Below are 20230 nucleotides of genomic sequence, written 5' to 3'. Positions count from 1 at the left end.
GGTGGTTCTTCTCTAATTTATACACACACACACACATATATATATATATATATATATATATATATATATACACACATACATACATATATATACAGGTATGTCCTATTTTCTGTTTGATGTCTTTTTTCTAATCCTGAAAATATTTATGTAACGCACACACTCATAACTTTTTTACCCATTTGTAGAAAAATTCTTGGAATATTTTTGCGACACTCTGTCTGTTTCCTTTACTCTGCTTCTTTTATTTCCTTTCTCTCTCTCTCTATCTATCTTTCACTGTTACCCTCCTCCTACTACCACGTGATTCCTGACAGCCTAAGGTGGCATCATTCTTTTACGCATTGCCTTCAATCGGACTGGTCATGATTTTCTGAGCTCCTTGCCCTACGCCACCATCCCTATAGTCCTTTTGGACAGTTTTTCATTTCTCCTTCACGTTACCCATTTTTGTCTTGTCTTGCAGCCTTAAGGTTTTTTTTTTTTTGCTGTATCATTAACATTTTAATTGTTGTCTTTGTGTTGCCCTAAACCTTTATTCTGTTTATTATCTTGTCCCTCATCTGTCTACTAAGTCTCGTCTCGAGCCCATATTGTTTTGTTATGCTTTGGTCCCATTCCTGGCAAGTTTCTTGCTGGTGCCTCCAGGATGGGAGCAATATTATTGATAATGGCCAAAATTGTGCTTGACTCTGGCTGAAAACCAAAGACGAGTTGGTGACCTGTGTTTTCCATTCATCTATGTATTTAGTATATGTTTATATGTCTATTTACTATATTTTTTTAAAATTATATATATATATATATATATATATATATCACGTGATCATGTGACCGACCAGGCCATCAGATGTTGCTACACATCGCTGGTCACAATGCACTTTGCATTGTTTTAGCCTTCAATGACACCACCCTGTTGGCTAAGCAAGCAGGCAAACAGAAGAAAGAGTGAGAGAAAGTTGTGGTGAATGAGTACAGCAGGGATTACCACCATCCCCTGCTGGAGTCTTGTGGAGCTCTAGATGTTTTCACTCAATAAACACTCACAATGCCCGGTCTGGGAATTGAAACCACGAGTCCACTGCCCTAACCACTGCGCCTCCATATATATATATATATATATATATATATATGTATATCATCATCATCATCATCATCATCATCGTTTAACGTCCGCTTTCCATGCTAGCATGGGTTGGACGGTTCAACTGGGGTCTGGCAAGCCCGAAGGCTGCACCAGGCCAGTCAGATCTGGCAGTGTTTCTACAGCTGGATGCCCTTCCTAACGCCAACCACTCCGAGAGTGTAGTGGGTGATTTTATGTGCCACCGACACAGGTGCCAGACGAGGCTGGCAGACGGCCACGCTCGGATGGTGTTTTTTATGTGCCACCGACACAGGTGCCAGACAAGGCTGGCTGACGGCCACGCTCGGATGGTGTTTTCTTATGTGTCACCGACACAGGTGCCAGATGAGGCTGGCGGACAGCCACGCTCGGATGGTGTTTGTTACGTGCCCTCAGCACGGAGGCCAGTCGTTGCGGTACTGGCTACGGTCACGTTCGGATGGTTTTCTTATGTCCCACCGGCACTGGTACCACAAGGATACAAATTCCATTGATGTTCATCTATTTTGATTTGATTTGATTTGATTCGATTCTCACTTGCCTCAACAGGTCTTCACAAGTGTCACAAGAAGGAAGGTATGCACAGGTGGACTGACTACGTCCCAGGTAGGGGCCACGGATTATGGCTTCACTAGTCTTGCCGGGTCTTCTCACGCACAGCATACTTCCATAGGTCTCGGTCTCTAGTCATTTCCGTGGTGAGACCTAACGTCCGAAGGTCGTGCTTCACCACCTCGTCCCAGGTTTTCCTGGGTCTACCTCTTCCACGGGTTCCCTCAACTGCTAGGGATTGGCACTTTCTCACACACCTATCTTCATCCATTCTCGCCACATGACCATACCAGCGCAATCGTATATATATATGTATATATATATATATATATATGTATATGTATATATATGTATATATATGTATATGTATATATATGTATATATATGTATATATATGTATATGTATATATATGTATATATATGTATATGTATATATATGTATATATATGTATGTATATGTATATGTATATGTATATATATGTATATGTATATATATGTATATGTATATATATGTATATATATGTATATGTATATATATGTATATGTATATATATGTATATATATGTATATGTATATATATGTATATATATATATGTATATATATGTATGTATATATATGTATGTATATATATATATGTATATATATGTATGTATATATATGTATGTATATGTATGTATATATATGTATATATATATATGTATATATATGTATGTATATATATGTATGTATGTATATATATGTATATATATGTATATATATGTATATATATGTATGTATATATATGTATGTATATATATGTATATATATGTATATATATGTATGTATATATATGTATATATATGTATGTATATATATATGTATATATGTATGTTGATGTATGTATATATATGTGTATACATATATATATATATATATATATATATATATATATATATATATATATATATATATATATACAGGTATGTCATATCTTCTGTTTGTTGTCTTTTATTTAATCCTGAAGATATCAGAGAAAGGTTAATTGGGAAAATAGTATTTGTGTGTGTAAGGTGCACAGGTAGAATAAACACCGAAAAATGTACAAAAGATATACTCCGTCAATGGCCAGCGGGGTAAACTAGAGGTAGTAGATAGGTTCCATTGTCTATGTGACCAAGTTAGTAGTGGAGGTGGTTGCTTTGAGAGTGTAGCTCTGAGAATAAGAATAGGCTGAGCAAAACTTAGAGAGCTCCTACCTCTGCTGGCAACAAAAGGCCTTTCCCTCAGAGTGAAAGGCAGATTGTACGATGCCAGTGTACAAACAGCTATGCTACACGGCAGGGAAACATGGGCTGTGACAACCAAGGACATGTGTTAGCTTGAAAAGAAATGAAACCAGTATGCTTCACTGGATGTGCAATGTCAGTGTGCATGTTTGACAAAGTGTAAGCATCTTAAGAGAAAAGTTGGGCATAAGAGGCATCAAATGTAATGTGCAAGAGAGACGACTGCACTGGTATGGTCATGTGATGTGTATGGACAAGGACAGTTGTGTAAAGAAGTGCCAATTTCTAACTGTGGAGGGAACCTGTGGTAGAGGTAGACCCAGAAAGACATAGAACGAGGTGGTGAAGTATGATCTTCAAACTTTGGGCCTTCAGAGGCAATGACTAGTGACTGAGACTTTGGCAATATTCTGCACTTGAGAAGACCCATAAAGCCAAGTGAAATCGTAGTTGTAGCTGATGCTGGTGTCATGTAACTGGCATCCATGTTAGTGGCACATAAAGAGCACCTTTTGAGCATTGGCAAAGTGGTCAATCATGTGAAAAGCTCCTTTTGAGTGTTAGGTGTCATGGAGGCAATGACGAATGACCAAGACCTTTGGCATTATGTCATGCTTGAGAAGAAGACCCATCAAGCCAAATAAAATTACAGTTGTGGCAGATACTGGTGTCACGCAAATGGCACCTGTTCTGGTGGCACATAAAAGCACCCGTTACATTCTCTGAGTGGTTGGTGTTAGGAAGGGTATTCAACTATAGAAACCATGCCAAGTCAGCCCTGGTCAAACTATCCAAACCATGCCAGCATGAACAATGGACATTAAATGATGATGATGATGATGATGATGACGACGTTGTTGTGGTTACAGGAAAGAAGAGGGATGATACTCTTTCTGTTGTTGTGAAGTCATTAATCAGTTCTGAACAAGCTAACATATGGCATGATGAGTAGGATATGAGACATTTTGGCAAAGATATTTCACCACCGCCTATTTGGAATCACTGATTTGACGCCGACTTATTTGACACCAGATGTTTTAATGTTTCATCTTAATATTTCTCTCCTTCTTTCTCTCTGTCCCTCCTTCTCTCTTTCTCTCTCTCCTTCTTTCCTTACCTCCTCTCTCTGTTTATGTGTGTCATCATCATCATCATCATCATCATCGTTTAACATCCGCTTTCCATGCTAGCATGGGTTGGATGATTTGACTGAGGACTGGTGAGAATATAATATATTCACACAGTTGCTTTTTTTCTTAAGATGGTGAACTACCGGAATTATTAGCACATCAGACAAGATGCTTACTCTCTTTTACTCCTTTACTTGTTTCAGTCATTTGACTGCGGCCATGCTGGGGCACCGCCTTTAGTCGAGCAACTCGATCCCGGGACTTATTCTTTGTAAGCCCAGTACTCATTCTATCAGTCTCTTTTGCCGAACCGCTAAGTTACGGGGACATAAACACACCAGCATCGGTTGTCAAGCAATGCTAGGGGGACAAACACAGACACACAAATACACAGATACATATATATATATACATATATACAACAGGCTTCTTTCAGTTTCCGTCTACCAAATCCACTCACAAGGCATTGTTCGGCCCGGGGCTATAGCAGAAGACACTTGCCCAAGATGCCACGCAGTGGGACTGAACCCAGAACCATGTGGTTGGTTAGCAAGCTACTTACCACACAGCCACTCCTGCTTGTAGGCATTTTGTCCATCTTTACATTCTAAGTTCAAATTCCACCGAGATTGACCTTGCCTTTCATCCTTTTGGGGTTGATAAAATAAGTACCACTTGTATAATAGGATCAAAGTATTTGACTAGCCATATCCACCAAAATTTTAAGCCTTGTGCTAATAGTAAAAAAAATTTTCTTTACAAATTTTTAATCAAGCATTTGTTTTTACGATTTTCTTTTCTTGTCTAGGAAGCATTCTTCGACATGAGGATAAACAAAAGACTCTTGGCTATAAAGTGCGAGTGTCTAAACTGTTTCTTAGTGATAAACTTCTTACTAAAACCCGTAACATGTTAGAAAAGACTGTCTTAGATGCTGAGTTGGGACAAATAAAAAAATCTGCTGAACCTCCAACGGAAACTAAGAATGCTGAAACTGAGGGCTCCACCATCAGCTACAGCAAGTGGAAAAAATTTTCTGAAAAGGCTTTTGGCATCATAGGCAGTCAAGAAATATTTCGTGCTTTACTAAACAGTCATCCAGATTGTCCAAAAATGATATTCAAAAGATCGTAAGAGGCTATTTAACATCTATTTAATTTTTTTTCTTTTTGTTGTGGGGTAACATGCAGTTTGCTGTCAAAAAAAAAAATGAAAGTAAATTATCCTTAAAAAATGGAAATTGTGATAGAAACTGGAAGTGACGACAGTAACATAGCAAATTTTTATAAAGAGAATCTATAGAACACCCTCATTCTGCCACATCCACTGGCACCAAGGAGTTATATGTTAAATATTTCATGAAAAGTAACAAAATACACTATTCCAACATACTGTATCCAGCAATGAACACTATACAGCAGGCAATTTGATGCTTGCATGTGGACCACATGATAACCAACACAGTTACATGTGAGCAATGCAATAATCCTGCATGATTAAGGAGTTGTACTGAAAGAACCAACTGGAAGTTGTTCTTATCGATTTACTTGGGTTATGAGGTAATCCCTTTTTTCAAGAGGAGCCACTTGATTCTTGGTTTCTATCGCAATTTATTTTCATTTATTTTAAAGATGATTTACTTTCACATTTTTGTGATGATAAATTGCATATCAAGAAGGGAAAAAAAATTTTTTTTAGTTATAAAACATGATGTTGTTGTGTATTCCCTGGTCAGCTTTGCTCGGACAGATTTATGACACGAATGCAATCCTACATATTTGTTGCTCCTAATTTTCCATGCTACTCCTCCATCAGGGTGATGTGCATATGGTATTTCATTATTGTCCTTGGGACCACTGCACTAAGTGTGTGAATCTGAGAGGGGAATATGGTGAATAAAATCATAATTAACTGATCCTCCTGTATTTTCTTTCACCCAAAGCCAGGAACTTCTCAGCACTCCCTCATTTGTACATATGTGCATATGCACACACACACACACACACACACACACACACAACACTCACGCACAACACCCACACTACAAACATAAACATTTAAATAAGTTCAAATATGTTTGGGACATACAGGGAGCATTATTCATTAAAGATTTCCCCCTGACCTGCTTCCAGTTATCGCAAGAAACAGAACTTGTACAGGTATAAATCACACATGTTTCCTCATGTCACATTGTAAATCGTAGCTTTCTACTAGTATTAGTTTGTCTTTTATGGCTGCTAAGGTGTTACAATGGAGGTAGTTGAATGCAGATTAGTGATCAGGTTTTTATACTTGAAAGGCCGTACACCAAAAGAGACATTCAATGAGATGAAAGAAGTTTATGGTGATGACACACCATCATACGACATAGTCAAGCACTGGCATTGCCATTTCAAATCTGGTTGGCCATTGGTGGAAACTGCTCCTGTTCCTGGACAACCACATTCCACCATTGATGATGACACTATCCATAAAGTGAAAGCTGCCATTTGGGAGGATTGTCACATAACTATTTGACAACTAGCCCAAGAAGTGAAGATAAGTGTAGGATCCAGGGGAAAAATCATTCACAACCATTTGCACATGTGGAAATTGTCTGCACAATGGATTCCCTTGGATGCTCGCACCTTTTGAAAAGCAGGAATGAGTCAATTCCTCCCAGGCTCTTTTGGCTACATGCCAAAAAAATGAAGAGGGCTTTTTTGGCAGACTTATCACACAGGATAAAATATGTGTCTGTCACTGTGATCCTGAGACTAAAGTCCTGTCAAAGCAATGGAAGCATGATAATTCACCACCTCCAAAAAAGGTTTGTGTCCAACCCTCAGCAGGCAAGTTGAGGCTCAGTCTTTTGGGCCAATGCGGAGTAGTGATGATGAATTTTCTGGCAAAGGGTACCACAATTAATGAGGCATATTATGCTTCTCCACTACAGAAATTATGGGGCACCATCAAAGCAGATAGGGGTTTTCCAAAGGAGTCTGCCTGCTCCAAGACAACATCCCAATTCACAATGTGCATGTTACCCAGATGGATGCACACTCCTGTTATGAAATCCTTCCTCATCCCCCTTACTCTCCCAACCATGCACCATTTGACTTTCACCTCTTTCCAACCATGAAGTCTTTTTTGAAGGGGAAGCACTTTCCAGATGATGATCGACTTATTTCTGATGTAAAGTCTTGGCTCCCGACACAACCTACCGACTTCTACAGACAAGGTTTTCACAGCTGTATAAAGCAATGGGAGAAGGGTATCACCATTGGTGGTGGCTATGTAGAGAAGGACTAATAATCATGCCAAGTTTCATTTATCCCAGTCCTTGGAAAGTGGGTCAGGGGAAATCTTTAATGAACATCCCTTGTATTTGACATGTAAAAAGCTGTTTTGGTGCAGTTTGCCTGGGAGAAAGCTTCTCACTTTTGGCAGTAGGTGTCAAAACACCAACGGTCATCATATGGTGTCCTCTGATGGAACAGTAAATGTATTTCAAGCTATTTAGCTCTCATCAAGAGAGAGACAACCCTGAGAGAGTAACACAAGAGAGACAACCCTGAGGTGACTCGGAAGCATGGCTTCTTTATTCAACATATGAGAGGTTCTCTCACAGTAAATATCACAGTATCGTGTGTTCTAATACAACTTCCACTTTTAATTGAAGATAAATACCACTTTTTGATATTAATATTGCTTCTGTCACTAAAATTGCCACTTAGTAAGTCCACTAGTTATTCCATTGCCCGATTCGACAATTTAATTCAAAGTATATCACAAGCTGAGGCACGACTGCTATCTCCAGCAGTTGGGTGTCTACCATTGACAAGACTGGTAAAGGTTGAAATCACATGATCTAGTAGTCTTGGTGCTGACGGTGGCAGTTATTTTTCTCCTGCTAGCAATATAAACAACAGTGCTTATATGCACCAGAAGACCAGATGAGAGTTTCTCTCATGGTAAATATTGCAGTATTTTGTGTTCTAACATAACGTTGTATTTTAAGTGAGAATAAATATTACATTTTGATATTAAAACTGCTTCTGTCTATTAATTATTTTAAAGAAAATCAATATAAATTATGAATTGATTACATGCAATATTGGTTAGAACACAATATTGTGAAGGCACATGAAAGTAGGGTTGTGAGTTAATAAACAGTTAGATCAATATAAATATCTTTGAAGCATAACTGACCTGCGAAACGTAAAGTCATATGAATATATAAATTTTGCAAATTAAGCATTAAATTAATTTTTGTATTGTTTTGCAGGCTTGCTAGACTCAAAGGATATGGAAGATTAGACAGAATATTTAAGAAAAAAGTCCGAAGTAAACACAAAAAAAAGAAGCAAACTGTAGACACAGACAGCAAAATCAAGGAGGAAAAAGAGGAAACAGAGGAAATCTTTGAGATTTATAAAACATCAAACATGCTGTCACCAGAACATAATATTAAGGAGATTCAGATTATCCAGGAAAAATTACTTGAGTGTCTCGGACACTTTGTTGTCCGCCAGGAAATATTGTGTTTCAGCAATGGGTTTAGTACTATAAGAACGCTTGTTTTCATCAAACCATCTCTTTTTATGGAAGTGTACTTTTGATAAATGAGGAATGAGTGATTAGATAATATGGCCATATATATATACATATATGTGTGAGTATATATATTATGCATATATATATATATATATATATATATATATATATATATATATATATATATATATATATGATATGTATATATATTTATATATAATATATATATATATATATATAGTATTATATCTATATTAGATATTAGTATATATATTTATATATATATATATATATATATATATATGATATGTATATATATTTATATATATATATATCTATATATATATATATTATGATATATATTTATATATATATATTATATATTATGTATATTATTTATATAATATTAATATATATATATATATATATATATGATATGTATATATAATATATATATATAATATATTATATAATATATTTATATATATAATGATATGTAAATATAATTTATATATATATATGATATGTATATATATTTATATATATATATGATATGTATATATATTGATATATATATGATATGTATATATATATTTATATAATATATATATATATGATATGTATATATATTTAATATATATATGATATGTATATATATTTATATATATATATGAATGTATATATTATATATATATGATATGTCATATATTTTATATATATGATATGTATATATATTTATTATATATGATATGTATATATATTTATATATATATGATATGTATATATATTTAATATATATATATATTATGATATGTATATATATTTATATATATATGTATGTATATATATTTATATATATATGATATGTATATATATTTATATATATTGATATGTATATATATTTATATATATATGATATGTATATAATTTATATATATGTGATATGTATATATATTTATATATATATGATATGTATATATATTTATATATATATGAATATGTATGTATATTTATAATATATATGATATGTATGTATATTTAATATATATGATATTATGTAGATTTATATATATATGATATGTATGTATATTATATATATATATGATATGTATGTATATTTATATATATATGATATGTATATATATTATATATATATATATATGTATATTATATATATATAATGTATATATATTTATATATATATGATAGTATATATATTTATATATATATATATAGTATAAGATATATATATGTATATATATTTATATATATATTATGTATATAGATTTATATATATATGTATATATATTTATATATATATGTATATATATTTATAGTTATGTATATATAGTTATATTATGTATAATATTTATATATATATGATATGTATATAATATTTATATTTATGTATATATATATATATATGATATGTATTATATAATATATATGTATATAATGTATATATATGTATTGTGTATGTATGTATATAGATATATCTTATATATATATATATATATATATATATTAATATTGTGTATGTAATTATATGTATATAATTTATATAAAATATATTAGGTATATAATACATATATAATATAATCTGTATATTATTTGCATTATATATTATTTGCATATATTTATTTGTATATATATATCTGTTTATTTGTGTGTGTATGTGTTTTGTATGTTATATTTCAAAATATGCATTTATGTACATGCACGTGTGTGTGTTTATATAAAATTCTTTAATTCTTTAAAATTTTACAGCTTCAAAGATGTGGTCATATATATAATATATATATATATATATATTATACAATACCTGATATGCATATCTATCTATCTCTTTATCTAATATGTATATATATATATATATATATATAATATATATATATATATATATATATATATATATATTATGCAATATATGTATACATTATACAATATATATATATATATATTATACAATATAAATATATATTATACAATTATATATGTTATTTATATATATATGTATATACACACATGCATATTATATGTATGTATGTATATATGTGTGTGTGTGTATATATAATAATATATATATATATATATATATATTATATATATATATATATAAACTTGGAAATGGATGCATGGCGTTCATTTCAAATAATATAGAAATAATATATTATCACAGGACATATATGTGTGTGTGTGTGTCTGTATGTATATATGTTTCCCTAAGCTTTTACCATATAAATGGTAACAGATGGTAGAATACGCCGACTGGATGGGTACAGGCTGGTATTGAATGCATAACCAACGGACCAGAAATAAACAAAAATTAAAGTCTGTTCTTGGACTACTTGAGACAGGGGAGATAACTCTTAGGGTATTATAGTTAAAATGGAAGATGGATTAAAGCAAAGAATGGAAAGTTATGTGATAGACAAGAGAATTTGGTGAGTAAGCACAGACATATGAGGATTAATAGGGCAGATCTAACCCCAATCCTACAACTGCATTGTCAACTACGTAGGTACGAAATGTCACAATCAACTGACTAGAGGAAAAATACCAGAATCAACCAAGTTAATCATTTTTTGCCATGTACCTAAAACATAGTTTTATTTTTAAGCTTTCAGAATTATCTCCAATTCATAAATAGATAAGGGAGATTTCTGCCAAGTGAGAATAACTATTTGGTAATGCTGTATCCAAACAAGAAAGTGCATTTCAAGAAATTTTAACTTTGGGTTTCTTTTTCTACTATAAAATGCATAGCCATCGGATAATCCATTCAGCCAGCGATAGTTCAGAGTTTAAGAATACTTAATATAAGTTCACATACGTATGTGTTTGTTTGTGTGTATGTGATATTTGTATCTATGTATGTATGTATGTATATATTCATATACATGTGTGCGTGTATATATATATATATGCACACATATCTATCTATCTATCTATCTATATATATATATCATCATCATCATCGTTTAGCGTCCGTTTTCCATGCTAGCATGGGTTGGACGGTTCAACTGGGGTCTGTGAAGCCAGAAGGCTTCATCAGGCCCAGTCAGATCTGGCAGTGTTTCTACGGTTGGATGCCCTTCCTAACGCCAACCACTCTGTCAGTGTAGTGGGTGCTTTTTACGTGCCACCTGCACAGGTGCCAGACAGAGCTGGCAAATGGCCACGAACGGATGGTGCTTTTTATGTGCCACCGGCACGGGGGCCAGGCGAGGCTGGCAACGGACACGAACGGATGGTGCTTTTTACGTGCCACTGCACGATATATATATATATATACATACATACATATATGTCCTGTTATTATTTTTGTTGTATTTATATTTGTGTAACATTGTCCGTTCTTTCTGTCCTTGTTATTGTATACATTGGTTGCTTTCTTCCAAGGAATCTAATGCTCTTAATTTTTTTCCCCTTGAGGCTGGCCAGATTGGAGCAATCTCAAGATTAATAAGCTGAAATTGCAAGGATAATCTGGTGCTTGACTGAAGAAAGAAAACTTTGAATGACCCATCTTTGTTTTCTTTGTATCGTCTATCTGGATGTTTTGTGTTCTTGTTCCATTTTGTATTTATATATATATGTATATATATATACTTATAGTGGTGTACGTACACTTTGTTCTCTTATATGTCATACATATATATATATATTTATATACATACATACATATTTATGTATATTTGCACGCATACATAAATGTATATATAAAGATAGATGGATATATATATAATATATAAATAGATAGACATACAGATATATACATATTTATATATGTATATATATACATAAATATATTTACATGCACACACACACACACATATATATATATATATATACATAAATGTGTGTGTATAGATTTTTTCACTTCCCGAGCGTTAAACTAATACATCTGTTTGTTGTCTACCCACATGTCTTCGTCTTTTGTTTTTTTTGTGATTTCTCCCTCCCGCTATATATATATATATATGTGTGTGTGTGTGTGTGTATATACACACACACACACAGGGAAAGGTTAAGGGGGTTCACATCAGTAAAGTTATGTTAAAAGACAAAAAGAAAACATTTTGAAAACAAAGACACAAAATATTTATATTTCATCAAAATATGCCACCAGTTTCCATCATTTTGCAAAACTTTGTCATGCTATTAGAGACGGGAACATCTGTATGTATATGTTTATACACAAGCATGACAGAAGTAAGACACCCTTGTAATCATTAAAATTTATTTAAATCTGAAATTATACATCCAAATTACTTATTAATTGTTATAATGTGAATATTTAATATTTAGTAGACATGCCCTTAGCATTTTTTTTATGCAGGGACCCTATTAGGCACAATTCTGATCAGATGATGAATAGTCTCTTGCAGAATTTCTTGCCAAGTTTCATGCAGTAATCTCAAAAGATCTGGCTTTGAAGATGCTTTCTTGTTCTCTTTATGAAATGTCCAGTCTATTATGTCCCAGAGGTGTTCAATAGGGTTCATATGTGGTGACTGGCTTGGCCATGGAAACTTTTTAATGTCATTCTCATCTGACAAATCTAGTGTTATTTTAGCCGAGTGACAAGGAGCATCATCTTCCATAAATAAAGAATCTTCTTTAATCATTTCACCACTGGAGAAGATTGGAAGAAATCCTTTCTGCAATATGGACACATATTTATCTGATTTAATGTTTCCATCACGTTCCACCAGCTCTGATCAACCATTGCTCCAAATTGCTCCCTGGTCTGTCACAGAATGGCTGCCGTGTTTCATTGCTGGCTGCAATCTTTTCACATCAAATTCTTGATCACAGAGTCTCCAGACCCACACTTGACCACTGTTGGGAAATGCAGTAAATCTGGACTCATCAGAGAATATGACAGTGTCCTAAAATGCTAGTGGCCTCTTCACCATCTCACTAGCCCAATCTTTTTTCCACTTGATGTAGGCTGGTTGAAGATGTGGCTTCCTTCTTGCTGCTCTGCCATAGTAACCAAATTGTGGAGATACCTGACAGCTATTCTAGGACTGACATCAACTTGTTCTGCTGTGTCACAGGCCCTGCAATGAGGATTATCCTCCACACTTCTCTTAGCAAACAGAAGGGTCATGGTTGACCTGAGTGAGGTAATGTGGACTCACTCCCCTCTCTGGTGAATTGCACAATCACTCTTATTAACTGTAGAAAGCAGAATCCCAAGGTTTTCTGCGAATTTATACTATGTCCACCTTCAGAATATATATATATATGTATATACATATATATGTTATGTGTATATATATATATATATATATATGTTATGTGTATGTATATATATATATATATATGTTATGTGTATGTATATATATATATATGTATGTATATATGTGTATGTATTATATATATATATGTATCTATATATGTGTATGTATATATATATATATATATATGTGTGTGTATGTATATATATATATTCATGTATGAATTATAAGTAGCTCTAATGATATAAACATTACTTATGTCACATACTGAATGGCTCTGTTTTGTTTATGTACATATTAGCTGTGAGATTGAGTCAGGTGAGCAGTCCCTTTAAATCGCTGTTTTTTAACACTTTGTTAATCTGGTAGTTAATATGCACATAAAGAAATTCACTTTCAGGTATTATTAGATTATTCTTTGGACATTGGTTATATAATGGACATTTATCATGTTCCTACAGTTACATAATCTATTAGATATGTTGACATGAGTGGCCTTATTTGATAAGACTTCTTTGTTCTGGTTTTCTGAATTTTCTTTGCCTTTCATCCATATAGTGTTGGTATAATAAAGTACTAATTAAGTACTGGGGTCCATTTGATCCACTAAAGCTCTCCCATTAAACTTCAGCCTTTGTGCTTTTAAAATACCTCATTGTATTTTAGTCACATTTAATTACATCTCATTATAGTCTGAGTCCAAATTCTTATTACCGTAGCCTCTCATCCATCGGAGTTGACATAATAATGTACCAAGTGACGCCATATTACATTCCCTAAAATTTGTGGCCTTGTAGCAATTTTAAAAGCTGGTGTTATTAATAAAAATACGAAATATGGAAGGAACAATAAAGTATCATTGTTCTTATTTGTCTGTTTTTCATTCTATGTTCAAATTGTATAGAATCAGCTTTACCTTTCCTTTTACCAAGTTTGATATAAAAAAAACTATGAAGTATTCTGGTTGATTTAATTAACTTTAATTGATTTAATAAACTGTACTTGCTTTAAAAAATATGTTGTGTTACCTTGTGGTGTTAAAGATTATTGTTATTAATATGACAGCACTGGATTGACAGTTGTGATGAATTAGTAACATTTTTAAAGCACTTCATAAAATGTTCTTTAAGTTCTGAGTCAAGGTCATCTTTACCTTTCCACATAATAAACAAATAAAAGTGCCACTCATAGTGAAACAAAAGAATAAAATAGAAACAAATATTAAATGAATGAAAGGCTAAATCAAAGGATAAATTCAGGAAGTGTTGTTGTGGCAAGACGATTTTGACCAGTATCTTAAAACATACTTCCACTCATGTAAACAGATGTAAATGTTTCTAACTTGGCATTTTGGTTTTCTCTAGACCAGGGCTGGCCAACCTGAGGCCTGCAAACCGCATGTGGCTACAGACTTTTGTCTTGTGGCACGCTTGTTACTTTCTTGAAATGGGTTTATTTAAACAAACATTTTTAAAATGTTATCAAAAATTGAAGATTGTAATGGAAAGTAAAAAAGAAAGATACTACTGTTCTTTGCAACGATAATATTTCATGTTGAATCAACGATCATTCATTCATCCATTATTGTAATAATAGCATGAGAAAGCAAAATGCTTTCAATTCTGTCAGTATACAGGCAGCCCTCAAAATTTTTCTGCAATTAAAGTGGCCTGCAACGTAATTAGAGATGGCCAGACCTGCTCTAGACAGTCATAAAATAAGTGCATTAGTTAAGTACTGAGGTTAATAAAATTAATTAACTCCCTCTCTCAAAAAATTTCTGGGCTCGTGCTTGCTTTACAAACCATTGCTGAGATTATGAAAAGGGGGAAAAGTGGATGCAGCTGACTTATTAACTCTCTGTAAAACACCAATATGTAGCCAATGAACCATAGATGCAAACTGACTATGACAGAACTAGAACTCTTGGTTGATAGATTTAATGTGGTTCCCAGTTTAATGCTAACACTTAACCCTTGTGTACCACTACATTCAAAAGCAGGTCTCTAGTTTCAACATATGGTCTGTACAATATGTGTGTGTGTGTGTACATTGAGGAGTTGAGTTGAAAATAATTTGTAATAAGTTTGACTTACAATACTAATTATTGATAAAAAGTCATTAGTATTAACATAAATTTATTCTCAGACAGAATAGCAGAGAAAACTCTCAAAATTTAAATCAACTAAAGATAAAATAGAGATATGTACAAGTACTGATGGGTCTGATCTTTGCCAGCCATGCTAACAACTCTGGACATGTTTCAGTCCTTTGAGATATCTTCAGTCTATCATAATCCACTCAGTTGGTTACATCCATGTCCACACACACACATGTATATACTCACAAATATCTACATGTATTATATATATACATACACACACATAACCGAGATGTCTGGTGCCTTGCTCAAGAAGACCCGTACTCCACCAGCAGAAGTGTTAAGACTGGTCCTTCTGGTAATGTAAAGCACTCGTGGCAAAGCTATGTAAAAGCACCTGTGTGGTGCCACATGAGAGCACCCGTGCAGTGCTATGTGATATATATGTTGTTGTTGGCTATTTTTCTACTCAGCATTTAACAATATACAAGAGTAGAACAGCCAACTGATGAAGGGTCATTCTTTATGTTGTTTGTCTTGTGTTCCATTTGTGTCTTTTGTTGTTCGAAAAAATAGTTCATATTCCATGTAGTCATACTTCATATTTTTTTGTATGTATATATTTCTGCATATGTGCATGTTTGTCTCAACTCCCAGATTCTATGTCCAGTCAGCCAGCCTTAAACCCTTCTGCTTAAGACTATAAATAGAATGGAAGGAGAGAGCTAGAACTGAGCCCCGGTGACTTCCCCCTCCTCTTTAAGCTACTACTCTGTATAAGGCTTCCACTTCAACCTAAAATTATTTTACCAAATATCTGAGAGGTAACATTTTTAAAAACAAAGTTGTTGCATGGTTTGGTTTGTATACCTGACAGGTAAGTAGTTTTCTGATGTTAGCGTAACAAATGGTTAGCTAATTTGCATCAAAATTCCAGGAGCTTGACTCCTCATTTTCTTGTACCATAACCATAGCCTCTTATACACATAGAAAGCCCTCATGCTGTCATCTGATGCATGCATTAAAATCACCAGCATGACGAAATTACAGATGTCCATCAACGTAGCCTGCAAAAGGGTTTCACAAAAGTGAGCCTTCCATTCATTTGCCAGCCCTGACTGTGGTGTATAAAGATGCTGCTGTCATGTCCACGATGAACCTAAGTATGTGGCTTAGTGGTTAGGGGTATTCAGCTCACAATCTTAAGGTCATGAGTTCAATTCCCAGTGGTGCATCATGTCCATGAGCAAGATACTTTATCAGATGTTGCTCCAGACCACTCAACTGATAAAAATGATTTGTAATTGTAATTTGAAGGGCCAGCCTAGCCATAGTCTCCCTGAGAAATACACTAAGGGTACATGTTAATTTCACAAGCAGACTGTTTGGTCGATCAGGTAGCAGGAATCTTGTCAGATTAGCCTAATCCCAATTACCTAATTACACACACTCATCACCTCAATTTCTCAGCTAACAATACATGTTCACTACTGTTACCTTCCTAGAAGAATTGGCACCTTTTGTTCCTTGAGGAGTCTGATTGTGGCTCCCTTCTGTCTTACATCTTGTATCACGTATACGACTTACCTCAACCCCGACATCTCCCATATCTCCTGACCTACCTTTCATTGTGCCAGTACTAGTAGTAACAGCCTTGAAATTTTTGACAACACAGGAAGATATGGAGTTATGCTGGATGTTTGTCTTCAGCACCTGAAAGGAATAAACAGGATTTTGCGATCGCCAGGCTCTCACACATGGCTTCTATTAATTGGCTTGCTATTATCACACACTAATCAAGACTTACTACAATTATTAACAAAGGGGAGGTCTTGTCAATCCTAGACACTTAATGTTTGTCATCAGCAGTACAAAAGCGTACACACTCATGCTCAGTCCCACGGCACATTAGGCAAACATCTTCTACTGTAGTCCTAGGCCGGCCAAAGCCTCGATTTGGTTGAAAGAAAATGGAAAGAAGTCCATCGTGCACACATGTATATATATATTTTCATGTTGCTTTAACATCCACATTTCCCTGCTTGCATGGGTCAGACAGTTTATTGATGTATGTTTTCTATGGCAGAATGACTTTCCTGTCGCAAACCCTCACCTGTTCCCAAAGTAATATTTCCTCTATGGCTAAACATGATGTCAAGACAAAGAGACAAGCAAAAACATAGGCACATATATGACAGGCTTCGTTTAGTTTTTATCAACTAAATCCACTGGTAAGGCCTTGGTCAAGCTGAAGCTATAGAAGACACTTGCCCAACATGCTACTCAATAAGACTGGTTGGGAAGCAAACTTCTACCAACACAGCTTCTAAGTATGTGTGTGTTCTCTCTCCTGGCCTTGACATCACGATAGTTGTAAGCGAGTGTCACCAGCATTCAAGCAGTCCCCCATGAAAATGGGTGAAGGTATGCGACAGGAAAGACAACCAGCTGTAGAAAAGCTGTTCAACAAATTCCGTCTGACCCAACCAAGCATGGAAAAGTGAACATTTAAGTAATGATGCACATATGTAGACTTATAGACATATATATAATTCCACTCCCTCATTTTTGATTTTTGTCTGCATTCATAGTAACTCTAGTTAGTAACTGATCTATATAGAAATTTTCAGTTTGTCAAATCTCATAACTTTGATATGGATAAAAGTAAACTTTGATGCCAAAAAATTGTTATTGTTCCCGAATACACACGGCCCACTTTTTGTTTTCGATACCTGCCACGGACTACTTTCACCTCTGTATGTACAGTGGTAGTCTTATGAGTGAAGGAAATACAAAACCTTCTGAGACGTATGCATAAAAATAAAGAGAGTGTTGTGGCAGTCCAAAGAAAAGCTAACTCCATATTGCTAGTTGCTGAGGAAGTGTATCATGAGAAACCTTGTGGAAACTTATTTGGAGTGGGAGGAATGGGCAGATTTGGGACTAAAATAGGTTTTTGACTTACTACACAGAGAGAAAAAAAATACTTATTGATGAATGATGGTGTATAACCCCAGCTATTTTGTTTCTTAATCCTTCTGTAAGAGATATGAATGTCTTAGCTATAAAAAAAAAAAAGACAAAACAAAGGGCAATCTGATGGAATGAATTAGTCTTACACATTTTGATCAATATTAGATGCTTCCCAAAAATTGGGTCTTGAGTTCCGTCTCACTACACAGCACCTTGGGCAAATATCTTCTACTACAGCCCTGAACTGACCAAAACATTATGAGTGTATTAGGTAGATGGAAACTCAATGAATTTGTCATATATACATATATAAATATATATATATAAAATCATCATTTAATGCCTATTTCCCACGATACCATGGGCCAGACGATTTGACTGGAGCTACTAGAGCTAAAGGCTGCATCAGGCTCTGCTGTCTGATCTGGCTTGGTCTCTACTGCTGGATGCCTTTCCTAATGCCAACAGTGTGTACGGGTGCTTTTCATGTGGTGCCAGCATCAGTATTAACCCTCTGTGGCAGATGGGTTGTCTTCAGTACAGCACGCTACCTAATATAAGGCTCGGTGTCTATATGTCTCTGTGTGTGTGTGTGCCTGCATGTCATTGTCTAGACATTATGCGACGATTGTAAATGAGCACCATCACCATCATATAAGCGAGATTGTTGTTTCTCATCCTTTGTGAAAATCATTTCTAGCAATGGAAAATTGTTACCTTGCTTGAAAACTGGTGAAGGCTGGCAACAAGACAGGCATTCGGCCACAGAAAATCTGCCTTAATAAATTCCATTTGACCCATGCAAGCTTGGAAAAGTGGATGTTAAAGGATGAAGATGATTTAGAACAAAACACTTCTGAACCAAATTAAATGGAATTTGACCTCCCCCCTCTCCCCACACACTCATCACTGGAAGGTCAACAAATAGGCAATATGAACAATACAAAATAGATGTGGCTGCATCAGAATTACTGACTTCAGATAATTAATCCAGTTTGAAATGGATTAAGACTGAATTAAAAATTTGTATTAAAATAGCCACCATAGTTCCTGTTGCACTGGCTACAAATCTTGAAAAAGAGACGAGGAACAAGCAGTAACATTAATATTATGATAAGAGTATTTGAAATTAAAATTTAAAAAATAAAACTGGAATAATATGAAGCACACGAGTTGGTTTTCTGTAATAAAAAGTTTCATTTGACAACAGAAACCAACATACAAATGGATTTGATGAATATATATGATAAAAGAAATAATAAAAATGTGAAAGAAAGGCTACCAAAAACAGAAATTTTTC

The 20230-nt window shown here is 34.1% G+C and overlaps 1 protein-coding gene across 1 annotated transcript in view; it reads left to right on the top strand.

The window, feature by feature from the left end:
• Positions 1 to 14636, top strand: part of LOC118764472 — a 31995-nt gene extending 17359 nt beyond the window's left edge. Inside the window, exons 5-7 of the mRNA XM_036505194.1 lie at positions 4880 to 5201; positions 8339 to 8390; positions 14523 to 14636. Coding sequence (XP_036361087.1) covers positions 4880 to 5201; positions 8339 to 8390; positions 14523 to 14636 — 488 coding nt within the window. The remainder of the gene's footprint in view (positions 1 to 4879; positions 5202 to 8338; positions 8391 to 14522) is intronic.
• The last annotated feature ends 5594 nt before the right edge of the window (positions 14637 to 20230 follow it).

The sequence above is a fragment of the Octopus sinensis genome, linkage group LG8 (genome assembly GCF_006345805.1).
Source record: "Octopus sinensis linkage group LG8, ASM634580v1, whole genome shotgun sequence".
Taxonomy (NCBI): domain Eukaryota; kingdom Metazoa; phylum Mollusca; class Cephalopoda; order Octopoda; family Octopodidae; genus Octopus; species Octopus sinensis.
This window is presented reverse-complemented; position numbering and strand designations above follow the sequence as displayed.